The sequence below is a fragment of the Pygoscelis adeliae genome, unplaced genomic scaffold (genome assembly GCF_000699105.1).
Source record: "Pygoscelis adeliae isolate BGI_AS28 unplaced genomic scaffold, ASM69910v1 Scaffold99, whole genome shotgun sequence".
In the NCBI taxonomy this organism is placed as follows: Eukaryota; Metazoa; Chordata; class Aves; order Sphenisciformes; family Spheniscidae; genus Pygoscelis; species Pygoscelis adeliae.
The window spans coordinates 670395-691722 of NW_008825493.1; the positions used below are offsets into that span (position 1 = coordinate 670395).

General features: G+C 38.2%; 1 protein-coding gene across 1 annotated transcript; it reads right to left on the minus strand.

Moving 5' to 3' along the window:
- Positions 1–1243: 1243 nt before the first annotated feature.
- Positions 1244–20651, minus strand: ACPP (acid phosphatase, prostate). Its single transcript, XM_009331252.1, has 11 exons — positions 20538–20651; positions 14474–14569; positions 13010–13096; positions 11906–12058; positions 9143–9241; positions 7534–7638; positions 6479–6611; positions 4969–5051; positions 3051–3157; positions 2303–2472; positions 1244–1362 (listed from the first exon to the last, which is right to left on the minus strand). Exons 1-11 carry the CDS (start codon positions 20649–20651, stop codon positions 1244–1246), a joined length of 1266 nt encoding a protein of 421 aa, XP_009329527.1.
- Between the last annotated feature and the right edge of the window lie 677 nt (positions 20652–21328).

Consider the following 21328-nt stretch of genomic DNA (forward strand, 5'->3'; position numbering starts at 1 on the left):
TGGTAATGTAATTCACAGTATCCTCTGCAGGACTACAGGATAAAAAATCTTAATTCAGCCCTTGAAACATATGACGATAAGCAGTATTTTATATAGCAATATTAGTGCTTATGATACTAGTTTATGATACTAGAGAGCAATTATGGAAACACATTCCCTGCCCTTAGGAGCTTACAATCTAAACAAAATATATTGCACAGAAGAGATCAATATACAAAACGCAGAATCGTTGTTTTCTTACTTTCAGTGCATGTCTTGCTAACATAATGGATTTTGAACAGAGCAAGGAGTTAAAGAAGTTATTGTAAATTAAAATTAAAGGTGATGAACAGAGTGATAGCTTGAGGAATTATTGTAAGAGTGGCTCAAAGAAGTAAGATTGTAGAAAGGACCTGAAGCAGGGCACAGAACAGGTGCATCATAGATGTAGGGCAAAGGATCATTCATGACTGGGAGCTCAGAAAAATAGGAAAGCAGCGTAGCAACAGAAAATAGATTTTAATGTATTTACTTATCCATATTAATGAAGTTGTGGACACTGACCAAGATCCTGTTGCACTAAGCTTCTTGCTTGATGCCTGGATATGCAACAGAGCTCCCTCCAGTTTCTACTAATTTCAGTGAGAGCTGTAGTAGTGTAACTCCTTTGAAAAGCAGGCTGCAGACTTTTATTAGCTGAAGGCCAAGGTCAGAACTCAGGCATAGATTTGCATGAGTAAATGCAGAAACAGTATGCCCAAGTGCTGGTATGAATATTTTTCACACAGTAATTGCATCTTCTGCTTACTGAAAACATTTTCCCATGCATCAACAAAATAGCCATTTATAAGAACTAAGGAAAATATTACAGACTGTGACTTTCAAGAAAGACTCATTGAGCAGGGTAAAAGAGAGAAGCAGAGGGCTAAATGGTAATAGGCAATATAAAAAAAAGCATAGGCAATAGCATCCCTTCACCCCACTGGTTGACTTAAGAGTGATTAATAGTAGTGGAAAACCTAAAGATAGAAATTGAAGTAATTCCGTCTTCCTACAAAAGTAAATTCTTAACAATAATGTTTCTACAGTATTTCTCACTGCAGATGTTTAGTCTTTTAGGAGCGAGGCCACAGATACCTCAGCTCTTCAAGTTTACTGAATATGCTTTGGAGATTAATTTGACCAGAGCAAACTGATGGATATAAGCAACTTAAAGGATTGCTTGATGTCTAGCTGCTCTCTCTTTCATTTCTTTACCTCCCCTTTAAATGTCTTGGTAATTGTTTCTGCGCCTGCAGCGTCCATAATGATAAAGGAGGTAGAGCAGTACAAGGTCAAAAATGAACAACAAGCCAACAGCAATGTCAAACCCGATAAAAATATCTGTGAAGGAAAAACAATAAAGGAAAAGGGAGTTAATGAAAGATGTAAATGTGTATCATTTTGGATACAGAGATAACAGTCTAATTACAAATATGTACAATGGAAATATAGTTACATTTTGTTCGTATTTCTGGCAAGGTCACATGGCCTGCATTTACTGACATATGCAACATAAGTATAAAAACATACTTCAATCCTGGAAATGCATAGATAGCTTCCTGTGCATGGGTAAAATCTTGCTCCTAGGTTTTCACAGGGCGAGAGGGACCATGTGTACTTAATGCAAACTAGGAGTTTCATCAGGGATCAGCAAAACGCGGAATATATGCGAGAAGGGGGAAATACCAGAACTATTGGAAAGTAGCATGTATTGCCTTGCCCTTCACTTCCCTCCTGGAAATAATATTCAGGCAGGAAGAGGTTATCAGTTGTCAGCTGTTGGTAGTCCCAGGCACACAGCTGCTGTATCTGCGTGGATCAGCTGCACTCTGTGTGTACAGCGGAGGTTAAGGTATCCTCAATACATAGTGCACATGCCAGAAATACAGATGCACCAATCTTACTGTGCATGTGCAAGCCATTTTTGCTTTGCATCTACAGAAGGTCTGATGCGTCCAACATACACAGGACTCCTCGCACAGCACCCACACCCATATTTCTGTCGGACATTTTCAACAAGCGGAGCTCTAGTTTTGGCCATGGCCTTTAGGTAGCTCCTTATGTGAGTATGCTAATAATAGCACTGCCTTCACACTGGTGGGCAAGTCTACTCTTCACATTTTCTGAGAAATTTAATTTCTCACGGCTTTCCCTGTCCATAGTAAAGCTGGTCCACGCTTGTTAAAAGGAGATCTATTGTGTGAAAGGTACAAAGTTTGGAGCCATTGATACAGTTTCTGCCTCCATGTCTTATGTAGAAAATACAGAGCTGTTACACTACCTTTCATTTTGTCTTTCTTCCCACATTCTTTTGACCAATTTTCTGTAATCACAGGAGAAACTAGTTCAGCAAACTTCTCAAGTGGACAAGAAGAGGTGCATCCTGGCAGAGTGAGTAGGTAAGGATCCTTTGAAGAGTCATTCCGATAATGCATTTCAATGCTATATCGCCTGATTAACAACATTGAAAAGATTTTTTAAAAAAGATTCTTAAACCCAAGGTTTCCTATTTAGAGACAGAATGTTGGAAATAGGCTCTAACATCCTAGGACCTGTTCTTCAAGAATGGGGGCTTTGTGAAAGGCATCTGCAATGCCCACTTTGCCGAAGCTGGTTACATTACTGCACAGATCACCAGTCAGCTCCAAAGGTCCTTCTGAAGGCTCCTTGAATGGCAACAGCACCAGGCTCTTCTAAGCCAACTGGTTTACCTTGGGATTTATGCGATGTCTTGGAAATGTTGTTGCTATCATTTGAAGAAGCAGGAAAATTTATTTTACCATTTACTTCCAGCTGGTAAGGCCTGTTTTCCTCTTCTTCCTATCTTTCAAAGCACAGAGATATGTGCACATTCCGCAAACATAATTTTTCCTAGTTTTAATATAACTTTGTGCCTGTGGACTGCTCAGTGAAGTATCAGTTTAAAACGAATTTGTATCCTCACTATATTTGAGAGGAAAATGATTTTGGGGAAGGGGGAACCAAATTCCAAACACTCCTTTTTCTTGCATGGATAAGAAGATACTTGCCCACTGCTTTCTTGGTAGAGTTCAAAAAACTGGCAAGCAGCATATGGTGGCAGTTTTCCATTGAAAATATTGAGAGCAATCTGGAGGGCCCCAACTGTGGTGTCATGCTATTGGAAAAAAAAAAAATCCATCCTTGAAAGTCAGTTAAGTCAACTACCGTTTATCCAGAGTAATGAGAAAAGAGTAGAGAGGGAGTGGAAATCAAGATAAAACAAAACCTGTGTAAATTCAACCATAAAAATATATTCAGTATATTCACCATTGGGAAAAACATGTTAACAGATTAGTACAGACAGCAGGGGACATTTCCAAAGAGTTACTGCAGTATGTGTCTTACACCATCTGGCAATATTTTGGAGACAGAGATACTGGGGGAAAGCAAGATGTGGTCTGCGAAATAAATCTAGTTTTTCAGTGCATTTTGCTACTCCTTCCTTCAGGAGTCTTTTTGGTTCCAAAGTCAGATTAAGGCAGTATAAGGTAGTATATCCTATGGCATTTCAGGTGAAGATCCAAGTACTTTTTTTTAGACAGTATACCAGACAAATAGTTGCATACAAAGACTATCCTCCTCACCTCCACACGCACTCCAGAACTTTTAAAATTGTTACCCCTTCTGTTTGGACTTATACAATAAAATCTCTGTTTGGCTTCTATTTTGATGGAATCAGTTACCCACCCACCTGCAGTCTCTTCCTCTCCCCATTATCCCTCCTCTTGCAGGGTATCCCAGGAGGAGGAGCTGAAGGAAGTAAGTCCAAACACCTTGATGCCTAAATTTTGTAAGCATCTTTATATACATATTGGCTAGGCTTGTTTATATTATAGTCTAACATCTATGTTTTAATTATTATTCAGGATCTGGAACTTTTTAGACTGATCAGTTTCAAAAATAAGAGTATACTTGATCTCAAGGTGTTAAAGCAGCAGTGAAAATTCTGGATGCACTTCTTCCTTTTTAAAAAGAATATAGTAGGGCTAGAAAACACATAGAGAAGGCAGCAAGAAAGATTTAAGGTATTGAGCAGTTTCTATATGAGGAAAGATTAAATAGGGTAAAAGTCTGTCTTGGAAAAGAAAAGATGGAAAAAGTGTGACAGAAAACAGTAGATTCATGAATGACCCAGGAAAAGTGAATAAAGAATGACTGTTCCCTGTTTCTCACAATAGAAATGCTAGGAAGGATCTAAATCAGTATTAAGTTTCAAAAAAAATAAGGAAGTACTTTTTTTCTTTTAACACACAAGTCATTGCCACAGGATGTTGCAGAGGCCAAAAGTATAAATACATTTAAAAAGTGATTAAATAAATTGATGGAAGAAAGTCTGTCAAGAGCTATTAAACACACAGACACATATTCTATCTCAGGAAGTCCCTAAGCCACAGATTGCTGGAAGGTTGTATCAGGGGAAGCATCACTCTGCTGGCATTATTCTCACATTCTTCCCTGCCGTTAGCCATGGTTAGAGACAGGATAATGAATGAGCTAAGTGGATCTTGGTCTGACCCAAATGGCCCTCTTCATCCTCTAAAATAAAAAAAAAGAATCCACAGTTGTGTCGTCCCTTTCTAAGCAGAGGAAGGGTTTGGAGGAGCAGCTGAAGTTCTGCTATGTGCCAGCATCTCTGGGTTAGGAGCACTTAAGGGAAGATGCAACTTACAGAAAATGCACCATTAAGTTGCAGAAAAAATGGATGATAAAATACAAAGTTTTCTTTACCAAGTACAGTTTGACTGAAACTGAGGTGGGATCCATGCTCCTGCTGTGTTCTTGTACTGACTGGCGTTCAGCTTGTTAGCTGAATTGAACTGTATTATATTATTCTTTCATTTAACTTAGAGGGAGACTGATTATTCTCTTTAAGGGACTTTTACTGGTAAAATCATAGTAAGATTTATGAAAGATGAAAATACTCACTGCAGAGTAGACCTCCATTTTTCTTTGTTTTGAAGAATTGGCAGCTTGTTTAATACTATTTAAAATAATATTCACAAGGACACCTTAAAAAGATGGGAACAAGGAAGAGGAAAATGAAGATATAACATTTGCATAGAAACCAAAAAGGCAAAAGATTTTGAGTATCAAATAGAAGACATCTACTCAGGCCTCATACTTATTTTTTAGCTCACTACAAGTTCATAACTAGTGCACTACAAGTTCATAACTAGTGAGAAGATAATACAGAGGTGAAATATATCATTCATCATCCAGGTCAAGTGAAGTGACAGGATTTACAGGAAATCATCTAGAACTACCCTGAGAACTGGGACTAATGACACCTCCAGTTTTGTTATGCTGAGACCTCCTCTCCATCATTTTTTGTCTGTTTGGAGTGTTGCAATAATGACAGCTGTGCTAGTCTCTTCCTCTTCAGAAGCTGAAGAAATATTTTGAACTGTTTACTTCCAGCAAGTCACACAGTATCAATTCTTCATTTTTCCAAAGCTCTTTTGTACTCCTTCTCCAGACCAAAGATATTCTAAAGCCAAGGGGATAAGGGCGGCAGAAATTCCCTGTAGCCCAATTTATACCGTTCTAGGGAAAGGGGATAACTGGTATGCCTGTGAACACTAGAAAAAAAGTCCTGACCACATGATACAGCCAGCTACCAGATAGTGGGCTTTAACGCAGGTCTGAGCCTGTAATTACTATATGGCTTGATCCAGTGATATATATGCCTAGATGATGAGTCTGCTAATAATTCTTTACCTAGGTCTAGACTGCAGGGTAGGTACATTACAAAGCCTAGCCCCAAACGGTCCAGCCTGCAGATATTCAAACTCACTTGTTTGAGTTTCCTGCTCATGGACACCTGGGAATGATATGATAAATGCCTGGGTTGTGTCCTGAAGTAGTGTCAGAATGTGCATAGGCTATGTGCCCCAATTTTGGAGCTAAGCAGTAGTCCCAGTTCTTGCAGTACAGACATAACTTGAATCTCTCATCTTCTATTCTGATCGGACTGTTTTGGAGCAGCTTTATATCAGTCTCCCAGAGAGCTACCAGCGTGTTGCCAAGGTTTTGGCACAATATATAACCAGTACATCAAAGAGAAAAACAAAGGTCAGGAAACAATTAGAATAAACGTTGGAGAAACAGAACTTAAACCTAATATCAGACAAGTAATGATCATACCCATGAGGGCTTGATTTTATCCCTTGGATTTCTATAATCTTTCTTAAAATCCTAATCCCTTAAAAACTATGGGATAACTAAAGACATTAATATTTACACCTTGTTTCAATATCTCATCCATGCAAATGCCAGCGTTCAGCGCATACTTTCATGCTTAATATGGCATCCAGTGTCCATAGTTACAAATCAAGGTTCTGCGTCAATAATTTTGCATGAGTAAGGTGACAGGATGTTGCATGTTATCATAAGCATTGTCTCCTCCTTTCTGAGAGCTATGCATTTTTTGATTTACCTCCTTGTAGGCGTGATTTCTCTTCTGTTTTATAAAGCCCAAATAGCGATAATAAGGATAATTCTGCTAGTTTTTCCATCTTGTCGATTACATCTTTGGTGGCCCATACAGGGAGAGTATAATTGTGAATACCCTAGTGACAAAGGAAAACAAAATAATTTTTTTTTTCTTCTACTGGTTTCCATCATCCTATTGCCCAGCCTCTACTACCTTTAGACTCTCTGAGGCTGTCCTGCAATTCTTTGCCCAGTGTGATTTCACTCATCAGCACACCCTGAAATACCCTTTGTGGGAATGGGGATCAACCTGAAGTGGGTGAATGGGAAGAGGGGAAACAGCTGTGTGAAGGGGATCCCTTGTAGGTATAATGTGTTCTTGCTATAGAGATACATGTTTTTGGTTTTGCTAGTGTGAAAGATTGCAGACATATGTCTTATCCTCTTCCTTTCCTCTGGGTCTTCAGGGTATAACCTAGCTCCAACTTTTCCTGCCTTTTCCATACAGTTGTCCAGATACTGGTTCCATCACTGGCCATTTACAGACAAGTGTAATAATTAATAATATGTAAAAATAAATTTACCCATTTATTCATGGGTAGCAATCATCATCTCCTAATTTTCTGACTGATAGATCGTAATCTTACCTCTCATTTTCAACATCTAAGTATTTTGATCATTACCTGTTGATAGGTTAAAGCAAATAATTTCATTTTCCTGTTAAAAATCATAAATATGTCCTAGGCAGCATGCTCAAATAATTCTATAGCAGCATATTGGGAAGGAAAATGAGGGAATAAAGGGAATGGATTTCAGTACCAGTGCTTCAGGATAAAACATCAAATGGAAACAACAGTTTCCCAAGCTGTAAACCATGGTTTTGGGTTATCTTTTACCAATGCACTAAATTAGAACTTAGATTCAAATTGGGAAAAAAAAAAAAAAAAGCAAATCCAGGAGAGAAAGCAACTCATTCCTGTGAAACCACATTGCCATGGTTTAATTGAAACCCAGCTTAGGAGTTATATTCTTTCCCGACCTCTATTGCCTTATTATTACCTCACAGTATAGAGTATCATATGTATTCCAGAGCTGGAAATTGTCCAGTATTTTAAGATGATTTAGTTCAAGTCCTGTGTTAACTGCCATTGTTTGTAAAAAATCCTGGGGGGAAAAAAAGTGAAGAGTATACCACAAATACTTAATACATATAGAACATATATGTATACAGATTCATTAGCACCCAACCTGGCAACACAGTAGTGTTTAATTTTACACAGGTGACACCTTTGTAGCGGAAGATTTTGGTTGCAGGTTTAATTTTGTACCCATTTCAAGGTACTGATCTCTATTTCAGACACTGCTTTTCCTCAGCCCTGCTATGGATAAGTCTGGTGCTCTCTCTGCTGCACTCTTCTCTCCCTCTTCTGACTGCGCCAGGAGGCTACCTCAGTCACCTCAAGCCTTCAGATATAAGGAAGAGGAAGGCACTAAGGGAAAAGGAACATGAGAAAAAAGATGAGGAGAAAATAGAAAATTAAAGAGAGCTGAGGTAAATATTCAGGATGAGGCAAAAAGAAATTGAAAAGGAAACTAGGTTTTCCTTCTGCCGTTGAAGGGGAGCTGAATATCTAAGTAATAGTTCCACAACAATTCCCATAGGGATTCTTGCTACATGCTACCACAGAAGAATAAAGGGACTCCTTAATATCCCTTATTCCCATGTTATCTGTTTCATACTGGTAGCTGAGAGAGAGGATAGCTGTGAAGTCATAGTTCACCTCCCATTGCAGGTGAGTGAGGCTGACCAGAGTAGCTGAGTTAGCAGAAAGTTAGAAATAAACCAAAAAAGGAGAATGTTGGGTTTAGCCCAAGCAGTAAGCCTGAAGTCAGTTTGAGAGAATGTGTACAGGTGCAGCCAGGGTATGAGGAACACAAGACCCCTGCTTTATTTGTGCAGTAGAGCTATTACAAAGTGCATGGTAGGCAAAAAAGAGAGCAGCAGTAATCACTATCTAGAGCAGTTATTATACAGAAGAACATGGTTGCTTGAGGCAGGTATACCATCCATGTACCTACATCCTGCTGCAGCACTGGAATGGGAAATTTTGAATCTCTGACTGTGAAGATTTGTGTCAGGGCCAAAAGAGAAGCATGTCTTGTGATGATTCCAAAATGCATCTCAGAGAAATTTACGTAAGTCAGAGTGTTCACCTGGCTGGGCTTGCTTTAGTTCTCTGTTGTAGTGTCAACTTCAGAAAGTCACAGCAGGAAGGCATAAACCTTCGCAAGTTTCAGATTTATCAGATTTTTTAGAATTGGTTTTGTGCTACCCTGTAAAACTGGAAATCGCTGCATCCAGAAATTTCTTCTCCCCTCAGATCATGGAACTTCAATTACATGCAGCTCTAAATAGTCTCAGAAAATTAATGTTAAATTCACATTTTAAAAGATTAATATACAAAAGTATGAGAAATGCAAAAGCATATCAAACATACTTTTTGATCATATTGGCCTAAATTTCTGATTTTAAGAGAGTCCTCAGGATTTTTTTTTTTTTTTTGCATTTATTTTTGCATTTCAGCAAAAGGAAACAAGGCAATTCTATAACTTCTACATCTTAGTTACTCTCCTTCTTAGATTTTGTTTCCTTTTTATTTTGTCTTACCATGTATGGTTGTATTCTATTTTGAAGTTCACTAGATGTTTGTGTTTCATTCTGAAGTTCATCAAAACGGGGACAGTCAGGCAGAGGAAAATGCAGCCTCTGAAACAAGAGAAGTAAAACTTAGAATAGTTCTAGAATTAATCAACACACCTCTAGTTTTTCTATTGCTGAGATTGCTGATGTAATATTTGTTAGATAGATTCATGGCCATGCCACAGCTACTCCATAATGGTTTGTTTGGGTACCTTGTTCATGAATTCAGTTAACATAAGCAATGGACTGTGGTAACTTGACTTTTCAGTGGCTACGGTAGCTTGATTTCCCTCAGTTTAAGTGATTTTGGCAAAAAGAGATTATGCATGTCTGTCAGGGATTGTTTTGAGAAATGGATCAGAGTCCATGATCAGAAATTTTAAAAAGCTACCATTTCCCTCTTAATTTCTGAATCCCCCCAGATGCATCTTGACTCCACGTGGTACTGGAATCTGAATTGCTTCTGCATCTACACATCCTGCTCTCACGTCTTTGGAGGTAAGCAGCTTATTATGGTAAGCATTTTAAGTAACACTTAATGGACAGAACTCGAAACAAGAGTGACAAATAAATTGTGCTCCAGAAATATTAAAAAGCTATGAGCCTAATGGCTCTGTTCTTGTTTAGGGGTATGGTTCACTTTTAATAACTCCACATGTATGCATTATGAGGTCACCTGATAGTACATATTTGATCTGAACCATGTGTAAATACATATGTGTCCATCAAACTCTGTGCTCTGGCAAATATGCTTTATGCCAATTGCAGAAGGACAGATGATACCTGATCCAGCATAAAGTGTCAGTAAAAAGTCATGATGAGCAAAATAAGCTTGTGCTGGTTCAGCACTTTATGTCACATCACTAGAGCACTTTTGACCCAGCACTAATATTATCCTATATCCATACAAATCATGTCAAGGAACTGATTTAATATGCAGTGGAGAAATTAACTTCAATATCTATGGCTTATGTATGTGCAAAAAGGTCTACTCTGTCTTGGGGTGAACATTCGCAGACTGCACTTCCAGTGCATCTCTTCTCTTTGATTTATCAACGTGAAGCTTGCAGCAGCCACCAACTGACACTAGCACACTTTTACTTGGACAGATTTCCAAAGGTGCGTTTTTTCTGTAACAGCAGCACACTGGAGGGTGAAGGCTCAAAGCTGCAATATGAAACTGGGGAATGTTGTTTAATTACACAATAACAAATGTTTCTCTTGCTGTATGGCTTAATTATCCCCCTCTAGATGTTATTAGTTAAGGCACTCCCTTTGGCCTCATTAAGCAGTACTCAGTACTGTTGCCTGTCCGGTCTTGAAGGATCTCAGTGGCTGAAAAACAAACTGTGATTAGGTTTTTTTACAGGACTATACTTGGCCTCAATTTCCCACTTTGCGTTGCTTAGGGCTTGAGAATACCCTCAAACATCTGCTTGGTTTAACAAGGGAATGATGTTTTTTCCAGGTGGTTTGAATATTTAACAGGAATTTTGAGTTGCCGCAGAGGTGTGTTTCAGTGAAACATCAATACCCGCTCCTGAAGCAGCTGCAGAAGTGATGAGGTTCTAGAGATTCCTACAAATGAGCTCGCTTTCTCCAAACAGGTCATTGCACTGCACTGTGATTCCCCTAAGGGCTTTGAGGTTTTATTTGGCCAAAGCTCTGACCATTTTGATACTTTTTCGGTCTTCTGGTGAAAGAACTTCCCCTAGTGTCCCACATTTAAATAACAGTGACAGCATTCTTTTCTGTTGAGGGACAGAGTCAAGTTTCAAGCTGAAGCACATTGTGCCTAATCCAGTTTGTGGAAACCCGTTCTCTCTGTACCTGCTTTCAAGCATGGCCTCCAAGAATGGAAGAATGCCAATGGGAGGCAGGTGCAGCCATCCCCTAATGACAGAGTCCATCCTCTGATGTTGGTGACTGGACAGGCAGTTATTTAATAAGAGTTTTTGTATACATTTCCTTAAAGTCAACTTCTGTCCTCAAAGGCAGAAGAAAATTAGCCTTTCTGTCATTACACTCAATAACTTTTTGTCCTTGTTCAACACACTGTTCCTTACACAGTTCTTGTCACAGGAGCCAGTGAAATTAAAATGTAAACCTGAGTCAGCCAGAGAGAGCTACATATAGTAAAACTTCTACAAGACCTATTATTCACGTAGGTCTGCTCTTATTATGAACCGCAAGGCAAGTGCTAGGGTTTCATTAAGTGTTTGTATAGCACTGAGCATAAAAGGGCCCTTGTCTGTAATTAGGGTGCCTAAGTGCTACCAGAATAGGAAAGTAGTAATTGAGAGGTCATTATAGTGGCTGGGGAAAATTCCATTCCTTGAATAAACTATGGAACAAACTTGCCAAGGAGGAGAGGTCTGTCTAGCTGATTTGTGCTTAGAAAAGCACTTGTTCTCTATAAAGGTTTAGGGCAACTTCCCTTTAATACTGTCCAAAAGTGTCCTTGCCAAGAGAAATGTTAGAGCTGTACCTTGAAGAAAATGGTAGTGTGGACTACAATTCAGGTATTCTGCAACTATAGAAGGAGGATTTTCATGCAGCTATTACAGTTGACCTATGGCATGCTTGTCAGCCAGTAGCTGCAGTTGATGTTTTCTATTAGATTGAACTCGAAAAGAATAGAAAGTATTTTTTAGCTTCCCCCCCCTTTTTTCTGTTTTTTGCTTCTGGGAAAGTTTAAGGCATTATAGGAAGTGTCCAGCCAGTACTCACCCGGTCTGTTGATTTTTGCAAAATATGAACTGGAATGGGTTGCCAGAGAAGCTCAGGGTTCCAAATTTGACTGGTAGTTGGTGGAAAGAGGCCAGAAAGGTACGACTGGGCACTCATAATGGTGCGATCATAATCTGTACTTTGGATGTAAAACTGAAGATAGAATGACAAAGAGTTAAAAATAAAATGGAAACAATACAAATAATAAGGAAATTTTATCCAACTCATCAATCCTGGCTCTCGTTTTCAGTTTTATGTTTTTTGCATAAAGTCAAAACAGTGAAACCATAACTCAGCTTTCCAGGGCCCTACTTCATTTGCATAAATGGAATTGCCAAAGCATCTTTCGATTTGGAATCTAACCCTCAGACAGAACTAAGAAGAATAAGAAAGCAAGATTTAAAAGAAAGAAGCTCTCCGTCTTCTGAGATTCAGAGGAACATTGATACGTGTAGATGCGGTGCTTAGGGACGTGGTGTAGTGATGGACTTGGCAGTGTTAGGTTTACGGTTGGACTCAATCTTAAAGGCCTTTTCCCACCTAAATGATTCTGATTGTCTGATTCTGTGATCCAACTGCTATACCTCAGGAATGAAGGCACTTAGAACCATAAACCTCTCTTGGAAGCATGGCAAAGCTATAGTCTTTTATGCCTTCCCATCAAAGCATCCCTCATGTAGTGACCAAAATGGTAGTGGTACCTTCCCCACAATGGATCTGTACCATATGACAAGCACATCCAAACAACTGTTAGACCTCTCTTTTACAGGATGAAGTATGTGAACATGGCCCATCACATGGCTGGATATGCATTCACCTTTCAACAGGACAGAACAACATTGGGTCACTATGTATAAATTCCCAATTAGTTTAGTGGTGTGGAGCTTTTCAGTCCTGGAAGACTGGGCAGTGGAAGACCCAAACTGAATGTTAGACTTTAGTCTAGGTTTTTACCTTGACATAAAAGCCTGATTTACAAAAATGTTCTTCTATTACCTTAATTTTTCCATTAATGAAATTAATATGATGATGTGCTTTTATCTAGCACAAGTCCATAGTTCCGCTATGCCAGAGAAATGTCCTCCAGACAGTTCTGCTATATACCTCTTGCCTGTTGTACGTGCTGTTCAAAAAGTTGGAATATCTTTTCCTCATGTACTGTCCAAGTTCAAATAGCTGCTGCATTCCAGTCTGCAAGGCAAGCATACAGATGACTATTAGATTAAGGTGACTGGAGAATCTTAATGTGGAAGTTTCTTTTCTGTTTTCTTTTTTGTCTTCAGCAATCAGTTTTTAAGTGATCATTAACCATTTGTATAATGTACTGTATATGTTGCAGGTGATCTAGAATTTTTAACAGAAAAATTTATATCTATGAAAAAAATGATACGTTCTGAAATGCTAAGACTCCAACATCTGCTACAGGAAAGGCAATGCACCTCATCCTACACAAATACTGTTTCCACAGTGCTGTAGCTCTGTAGACACTCCTGGAGTTATACATAATCAACATTGCAAAGAGTATGTCAGTTAATGACAGCTGAGAAAGGATGATTGATAACCTAGTATTTATTATTGTCATTGCTCTGCTGTTCGATCAACCTGATAAATTTGTGGCTTGCATTTCGTGCCTTAAGTAACGTTCTTCCATCTTTGCCTTGGTGCACCTGCAGTTGTCTTAAATTGCACACTGTCGTTTCTGTTACTCGTTTCCAAACCTGAGCTGAACTTTTTAACTTTTAGCTGTCAGAGAAGTACATTCTTACTACTGCTGCTAAAGAGATAGTAAAATAGCAAAAAGCCCTCAAAAAAATCTGTGTCAAAGCAGAAACTTTTTTTCTTCTTACAACATAAGCTATGTACCTGGGGATAGTAATGTGTTGTCTGAGTGTCTGAATTTTACAGATCTTTCAAGCCTCACTTCAAACACTAAATGCTGAACTGCATCATGATGAAGGATTATTAGCAAATGCATTGGCCTCTCTTTGCTCCAGAATTTTGTATGTCAAACACAGTTAAAGCGCTACAGCTTGATATTGAAATGCCAGAGCAAGAAGTAGGTTCAGTGCATCCTAGTGAAACTCTGGGCTGAGAGGAGCCTTATTAGAAGACACCTTGTCCCCAGAAGCAGCCTTCTCCTGCAAGACTTCCCTTGTTCTGTGAGTAAGTGGTTGCCAGTCAAATGATGAGGTGTGGACTCAAAACTTGACCTGGTGGGCAGGTGTCATTCCTTTACCCTGTCACAGGGCCCAGTGCTTAATGGTCATTAGAACTTCATCAATGTTAGGAGTATAGACAATGTTTAAACTTGCCATTTATTTGAATGCAGACACACTGCCAGAAGGTTTCTGCTTTTAGGAAGGTAGTTATAAAGCTATGATGAACGAGATTTCAGTTTAACAGTAGTTGGATGAATAACGTTGCAAAAATGTTTATGAATTACGGGGTATTGCTAATACCATATATCAGTACTTGGGATTTGCTAACGTTTCTGAGGCACTCGTAAAAAAATCTGCCCACTTCCTATTTTAGTAGCATATATAAGTGCTTCTAAGAAAGTCAACATACCTTGGTAAGTTGTCCAAATCCCTGGGGCCATTCACTTTCTTTGTGTAGATCAGTTGGAAAGTTTACAATTGGTGTTCGGTCACCGTGTCGGAAAACCTCACAAAATTACCAGTAAAAAATTGAGTTAATTACTGTTAACATTCCTTTCTTACCCAGCTAGAAGTCAAGCATACATTATACTTCCAGTGACATTTTTCAAATGAAAATATTGGAGTCTGCAGAAACCTAGTCAAGTAGGATTGGAGTACATTCTTTACACACAAGAATAGGTATAATTATATAGGAATTTAGTGGGCATGAGCCTGATGATTCTTCCACCTAGAACACAAAATTAATCAGCTGAGATGTTAATGCTGAGATTACATACATAGTTAGGCACCTAGACAAGAAATCTGACTGAATTTTGGACACTCAGCACCTCTGAATATTAAACCAGTTACTGATGTGCTTATATGAGGATTTAATTACTTTGGCTTAGACACTTGAAACTTTTGGTAACTGCTTTTTTCATAGCAGTATCTTTAAAAGCAATTCCATGTACACATGGATCCTATGTTTGATTTCTCAATCTTCCTAAAATAAGATGAAAAAGTATAAACATTCACACTGTTCGCTTCCTTAATATTTATTAGTATTTTTACATACATGTATGAAAATATTTTTGAAAGTCTGTAGGATTTTTTTTTTTTTCTGTTAAACTCAGTGAGAGCAAAGAGTTTGATCGCTTTCCTATCCTGGACACTCCAGCATGGTGAATATTAGTGTGATACTTTCAATCATACGATTTTTACATCAGAAACCTTAAATGAGCCTTTTTGTATTTTTATTCTAGCATACAAAGAAAGTGCCAACCCTAGATTAAACAGTTCTGAAAAACTCTGAATTACCCTCCCTAAATATGACATGTGTGGGCTTAGAAAAATGAAGTCCACAAGTTTCACATGAAAGAAAATGATGGAATACAAATTCACAGGGCTCCAGACAATCTTCAAGGATGCTGAGCCAAACTGTTGCAAAAGTTACCTTTGCTTGTATCAATGTTCACATAACCAACGTCATTCCTGACTTTGCAGAATAAAATGACAATGTGGAAGCATGGTATATTTGTTCATAAAATGACATTTGTTCCATAATACCTCACTGGTATATAGTTTGATTATAATTAATACTCTTCATTGCCTCATTAAGCCACATCATTCTTGCCCAAACATCAGAGAGGTTTGTACACGCTAGTTAGTTTGCCACTCCCACTGGGAGGTGATTTATGTTTATATTTTTCAAAGTAGACACAAGCCATGTGGCTTAATGTTTTAATTACAACACACACCCTTTTCATCAGCCTTCTGCACTAATGTGCACAAACTTGTGCTAGAACAGGTACTTCAGAGGTGGAAAATATTATCCTTTAAAAGCAAATATAATTAGATTTCTCCCTCTGTTCGTTTTCTACACTAGACAGCAAGGTTTGCTAGAGTAGATGTTACCATTAGAACCATGTAGATAACTGCTTATTATTTTTTTGCTTTGCTAGTTGAATTTCACTGAAGATGTGGCCAACTTGAAATGAGTATTTTTCAGCAAATCAAGGAGGTTTTTTCACCATCATCAACAACATGTTGATCAACACGAAATTGCACAGTTTCAAGGAAAAAAAAAATCCACCTTTTTTTTTCTGAGTTCAAGTACAGCAAAATAGTCCATAAAATCTTTCTTAAATATTTTATTTTTGCTTCTCTATGCAATTTTTAATTCTGTACATGTCTTTTCTTACTAATCTGGAATCTCAGTTGGTTCTTTATCATAATTTCTCAGTGCACCTCTAGTGAACAGGAGAATAGGTAAAGAGCTACACTGTCTGGTGATTGATTCAGTTGCATGCAAGAAAAATGAGTGCGGAGGACTTTTGTGTCACTGCTTATTTCCTTGGTGTTTTGACATGCTGACGTACACAGGTGTCAGGTAGGATTCATTAGCTTTTCTGGACAAGCCAATGCCTCTGTAAAGAATGAAGGTTAAATTCCCAATTACAATGTAGCTGCATACTTTCTTGTTAAATTATCCAGCTTCACAGAAAAGCATTTTTATGAGTAACTGACAGTTGCTCAAACTGACTGACATGATTAAATGACTATTTTTTTAGGCAATATGTAGCAATGGATCAATGCTTGGCCAATAAATATGCCCTTTTTATTAGTGAAAAAATACTGAAAATGTTTTAGATTTTAAACACGGGTTTATGGTGCTTTATGCTTAATGTGCAACATAACCCTCAGTGTATAGTTCACTGTCACAACAGTCAACCCCTAAAAACTTTCAATAAGCCAGAACAGAGTAGCATTTTACCTGAACAGAGGTGAGAGGGCAAAGAGATAAAGATCAAAAGATATTAAAATATAAGTGGGAGCAAGAGATGTAAAGAAAAATATTTTCTCACTTTGTAACCTTAAGAAATGGAAGCAGTGGAGGGTGTTCTCTTCTAAAAAACAGCACAGCTTCTTTAAGTCCACACAAAATAGAAAAAAGTTCAGTTCCTTGTTTGTATTTCTGCATCTTCATTGCACAGTGACATACGAATATGATATTAACACTAAGTTGGAAGTAGCAAGAAAGAAACAAATACTTCTAGGAGCAGAACCCTGTTTTTAGGAATTAAAGGAATAAGCTTCTCGGCCAACTGATTTTTGTTTGTGCTCAAACCTCCTTCTTGCTTGCTACTTCTGAAAAAGACCTTTCTTCAGTTGCAGTTGGAAATGAAACGATGACCTTATGAACAACCGCTTAACCTAAAAGGCTAACTCATTCAGTCATAGTCAGCTACATTTTAGGAGACTTTTTTTTTATTATTTAAAACTTTAAGAAAAGCTTGTGTATTTGAAAGTTTGTCTTTTTCATTAGAACACCTGATACTGTTAGGAAAAAAAGAAAATGTATCTGTAAAAAGCTTGTCTTGCTCATCAATATGTATTTCTCAACACTCATCATCTGGATTTTGTTAAAAAGGAGTTGATCCTTCAAATTAATTTAAAAATATGTGTGCTGCAGCATTTGTTACTCCCGGCCTACAGATTGCCTTCCTGATCTTTCAGAAGACATAGAACATGGCAGGATGCGAGAAAAGGAACAAGGAGGCACCATAAAAGGCGAAAAGACACTAGAAACCAAGAAGGAAGGGAGGGCAAGGAGGATGTACACAAAAAGAGCAAAGCACACCTGTTTGGTATATTCATTTCAGCACTTCCATCTGAAGTGCTTCACCTCAGTCAGTTCTCAAAAGCAATAGATGGATAGTTGCCAAATGCCCTCTCCTACAGCTTGAACCTGATTTGGTGTCTGGGTTCTCCCATTCACTCTTTGTAACTTTGTGAGGGTGATCACTTCAGATCAAAATGGCCACACGACTCAGGCTTTGGCCAGCATTTGCTTCCATTGTTGTCAGGTGAAAAATCATATTGGAGAAAAACTGGTGTGGAGGAGAGGGTGAACTGAGAATATGGCATGTGTAGTACATGCCGTATAACATCTTCATTCAGAAATGCCACGAATTACAGTGAATTATCTGTCTCTGAGTAATAGTAAGCATCTCACAGACATTTTTATTGACAGACTCAACTTCAGACAAAAAGATTTCTTATTTTGAAGCCAGCAATAGGAATGAAGAAACAAGAGAGAAATGGAACTAGTCATGCTGCCAGTTCAGGGAAACCATAGATGCAGAAATACTGAGCATGTTTAGTCAAGGTTTCAAATGGCTTGGCTTGATTAGACAAATAGGTAACATGCTCAGTCAACACTTCCTATCCTGAGTTACAGGAAGAAAGACATGATGAAATCACAGTACCTCAGAAACCACACCTCTTTGTATATATGGCAGGTGAAATGAGTGCCTGTGTGGAGACAAGTTACAGGTCAGAATTTCTTTATACAGAGGCAATAAAGCAGTATTTCATTTCTACTTGGGTACCCGATGGGCCTATGTATTTCCTATTTTCTTCTCTTATGTCTAGTTTAAATTCAGTGCACAGGAATTATGGTGAATGCTACTGTTTACATGTGAGAAGGAAAATTAAAACAGCATTTTGACAAATCGGCTTGAATTAGAGCTTTTCAGCCAAAAGGACTTGTGGCCAATAATCAAAACGCACAGAATCAGCACAAAGATGGAAACCGTGAGGAGAGAGCAAGACACCTTCCCAGAGCATAGCACAGTTCTAGAAGTGAGCAAAAGGGAACATTTGTCTGTTTTTTCTCCCCTGCAGATGTATTTTACATTGTGCAGTTCTGCTAAGAAAGATTTAAAAAGTCATTATGACACATTTTCACAATGCAGTAATACTCTCAGGTGAAAACATAGCAACTTACAGAGTACAGCTGGAAAATCGCTATTGAATTATCTCAGAAAGATGCCTTTTATACTTAACCTTGACTGTAGCTATACCCTCATTATATCCTGTTATATCAGTGAAATGTTCTGGGGCCAGTTCCTATCCTATTTATGCTAGCAAATCTGTTCCCATGGAAATTCAATCAGTGAGTTCAGAAGGCAAAATTCAATCAAACACACAGAAACCATGCCTTGAGAAAAGAGATGTATGTTGATAATAAGGTTAAACCTATTGTAACTTTTTAGGCAGATTGGTCAGTCTGAGGGAAAGTATCAGGGATAAAAGGAAGACAGTTTAAATGAAATTTACCTATTTTTTTAATATTAATCGGGATAAGCTACCCTATAAATAAATAAAGTGCTATCTTTTTTTTTTTTTTTTGGTAGGTGGGGAAGGTGGCTGCATAGCTGTGGTAAGCAGCTGATTTTGGATAGGAAGCCTCTATCTCCATAATGGTGAGCATTTCCTGTAACTCTTTCTGCAAAACCATTGCTTGTTAGCTGCAATTCAATAAAAGTCTCCTTCCTTTCAAAGAGTTAATTCTCCAAGGCTTGCTGACTGCCTGATTTCATCTGTGTGTCCAGTTCTCCCTCTTGTCATTGAAACAACATTTAGGTATATTGCTATTCACAGAACGTTACTGGAATTAGCGTTGAGTCCTTGCCCTGTGTAGTGTCTGACAGAGCAATGAGCCTCGGCAGGAGAAGGAACTGGTTTTTCCTGTGCACTCTGGCCTCTCTCCAAGTGGTACATCTACAATGCAGCCAATAGACAACTAGATATGAAATACTTTATCTAGAGCTAGATGATATGTTTTGGATGCAGTACTTCTGTCTGTTATCTGTATGTGCACATAATATCTCAAATAGAGAAAGGTGGAAGAAGATCTTAAGATTCCTGTTTATAAATGTGAATTCCAATCCCCACAACTTTATATTGGAAATATCCCTTTAGACTAACTATTCTTTATCAGTATACCTCTGATAAAAAAAGAAATTAGAATGAAGAGGACTATGATGCAACCTTCACGATCCAAACTATTTCATTGAATTAATCTCTCTCTTTTACCTGAGCACTTGGGGAAAATGACATTGAAGTAGTGTCTAGTTACTTTAAAATAACAAATGGCCCAGCAAAAAACCGATTACAGTCTGTTCTCAACCTAACTGCAGTTAATGCAACATGTGTCTCAAATCTCTACATAAAAATGCCCTTTTCTGTTTCTCAGTATACTGCTCTGCCAATTCAGTTATTCTGAAATGAAAAATACTTTTGTTTTTGTGATAACTTCTGTAACATCGTAAGCTTCAGCTTCTAAGCATAGAGAAGGTAGGCCATAATCAGCAGCTCTCAGACTATGCATCAGAGTGTCAGCTAAATTAAGCAAGAACAGGTAAACTAGACCTCAGATCTCTTAACTCTTGTGCATTATGCGTCTACCACAAAGCTAAGTTGTTCAGTTATCTTGAAATAATAACTAGGGGTTAGGAGATGAAAATTCTTATAACTAGAAGCATTTTAATCTTCTTTAAGTGAAGCCTTTGAACTCAGTAAGCAAAAGGGCAGCAGTAGTTATTTCTAAGTCTAAAAAGAGGCAAAGCAACTGCACACCTTGTTTGATTCGACAGCCATACCAAATTCCCTGTATTCCCTGCAACAAAATAGAAAACAAATCTACTTACTACAACGACAAATTTCAGTTCTCTTTCTGCAGTAGTCTGTTGAAGCAGAATGAGGATAATATGGAAAAAAAAACACAGGATCCTAGGTGGGTTGGGAAGCCATATCACTCCCATCCTGGCAGAGGATGAAAAAAGGCTTCGTAGCTCCAGCAGCTGCTCAGGCTGAACAGCCCAGACGTCAGGCTGTACTTTCAAAAGGGGTGGAACTGCTGCCGGTGAATTTCAAATCCAAGAGGAATGTTGTGTGACTACGCAACAAATTGCATCGCCCTTTGTTTTCAAATTACTGTTTACATTCTATTTAATCAAATCATAATTCAGTTCCTTTTTCTCTGTGATATTTTTCTCTTTTGCAGTGTAAGGATGAGGTTAAAATATGAAGGAGTTGCTAAGCATTCCTAATGTTTCAACCTACTTGTTCTGTTTCCACTTCTCAGGGCTTGGAATTTTTCCAGACTATAGCATGGCCACGAGGATAAACTCGGAACCAAGAGCCAGGCAATACTGTTTCTCTTTTCTCTTTGTTGCTCAGTTAGTCCTCTTTTCAGCTTCCCCCCCCTCCTTTTTTCTTTCCTCTTCTACATTGTCGCTGTGAAATCAGAATAATTATTTCAAACAATATGTAGGTTATCAGTCCCTCAGATAAAATAGTTTAATAAATCTTGCAACAAGTATGTTCTTTAAGCTCCTTGCTGGGCATTTATTTGCTCTTCAATTTGTGTGTTGCTTTTCTTTTCCTTTCCCCTGGAGTATATCTATATTTCCCGTTTTGTAATTGCTTGTGTCAAGTT

What these genes read in the sequence shown, in the direction of transcription:
- ACPP (XM_009331252.1), bottom strand. Translation starts at nt 20,651, where the DNA reads ATGGGAGTGATATGGCTTCCCAACCCACCTAGGATCCTGTGTTTTTTT. An exon ending in GCACGTACAACAGGCAAGAG is followed by an intron (nt 12,059 to 13,009) that starts GTATATAGCAGA and finishes TTCTATCTTCAG; the next exon opens with TTTTACATCCAAAGTACAGA. An exon ending in GAAATCACGCCTACAAGGAG is followed by an intron (nt 5,052 to 6,478) that starts GTAAATCAAAAA and finishes CATCTTTTTAAG; the next exon opens with GTGTCCTTGTGAATATTATT.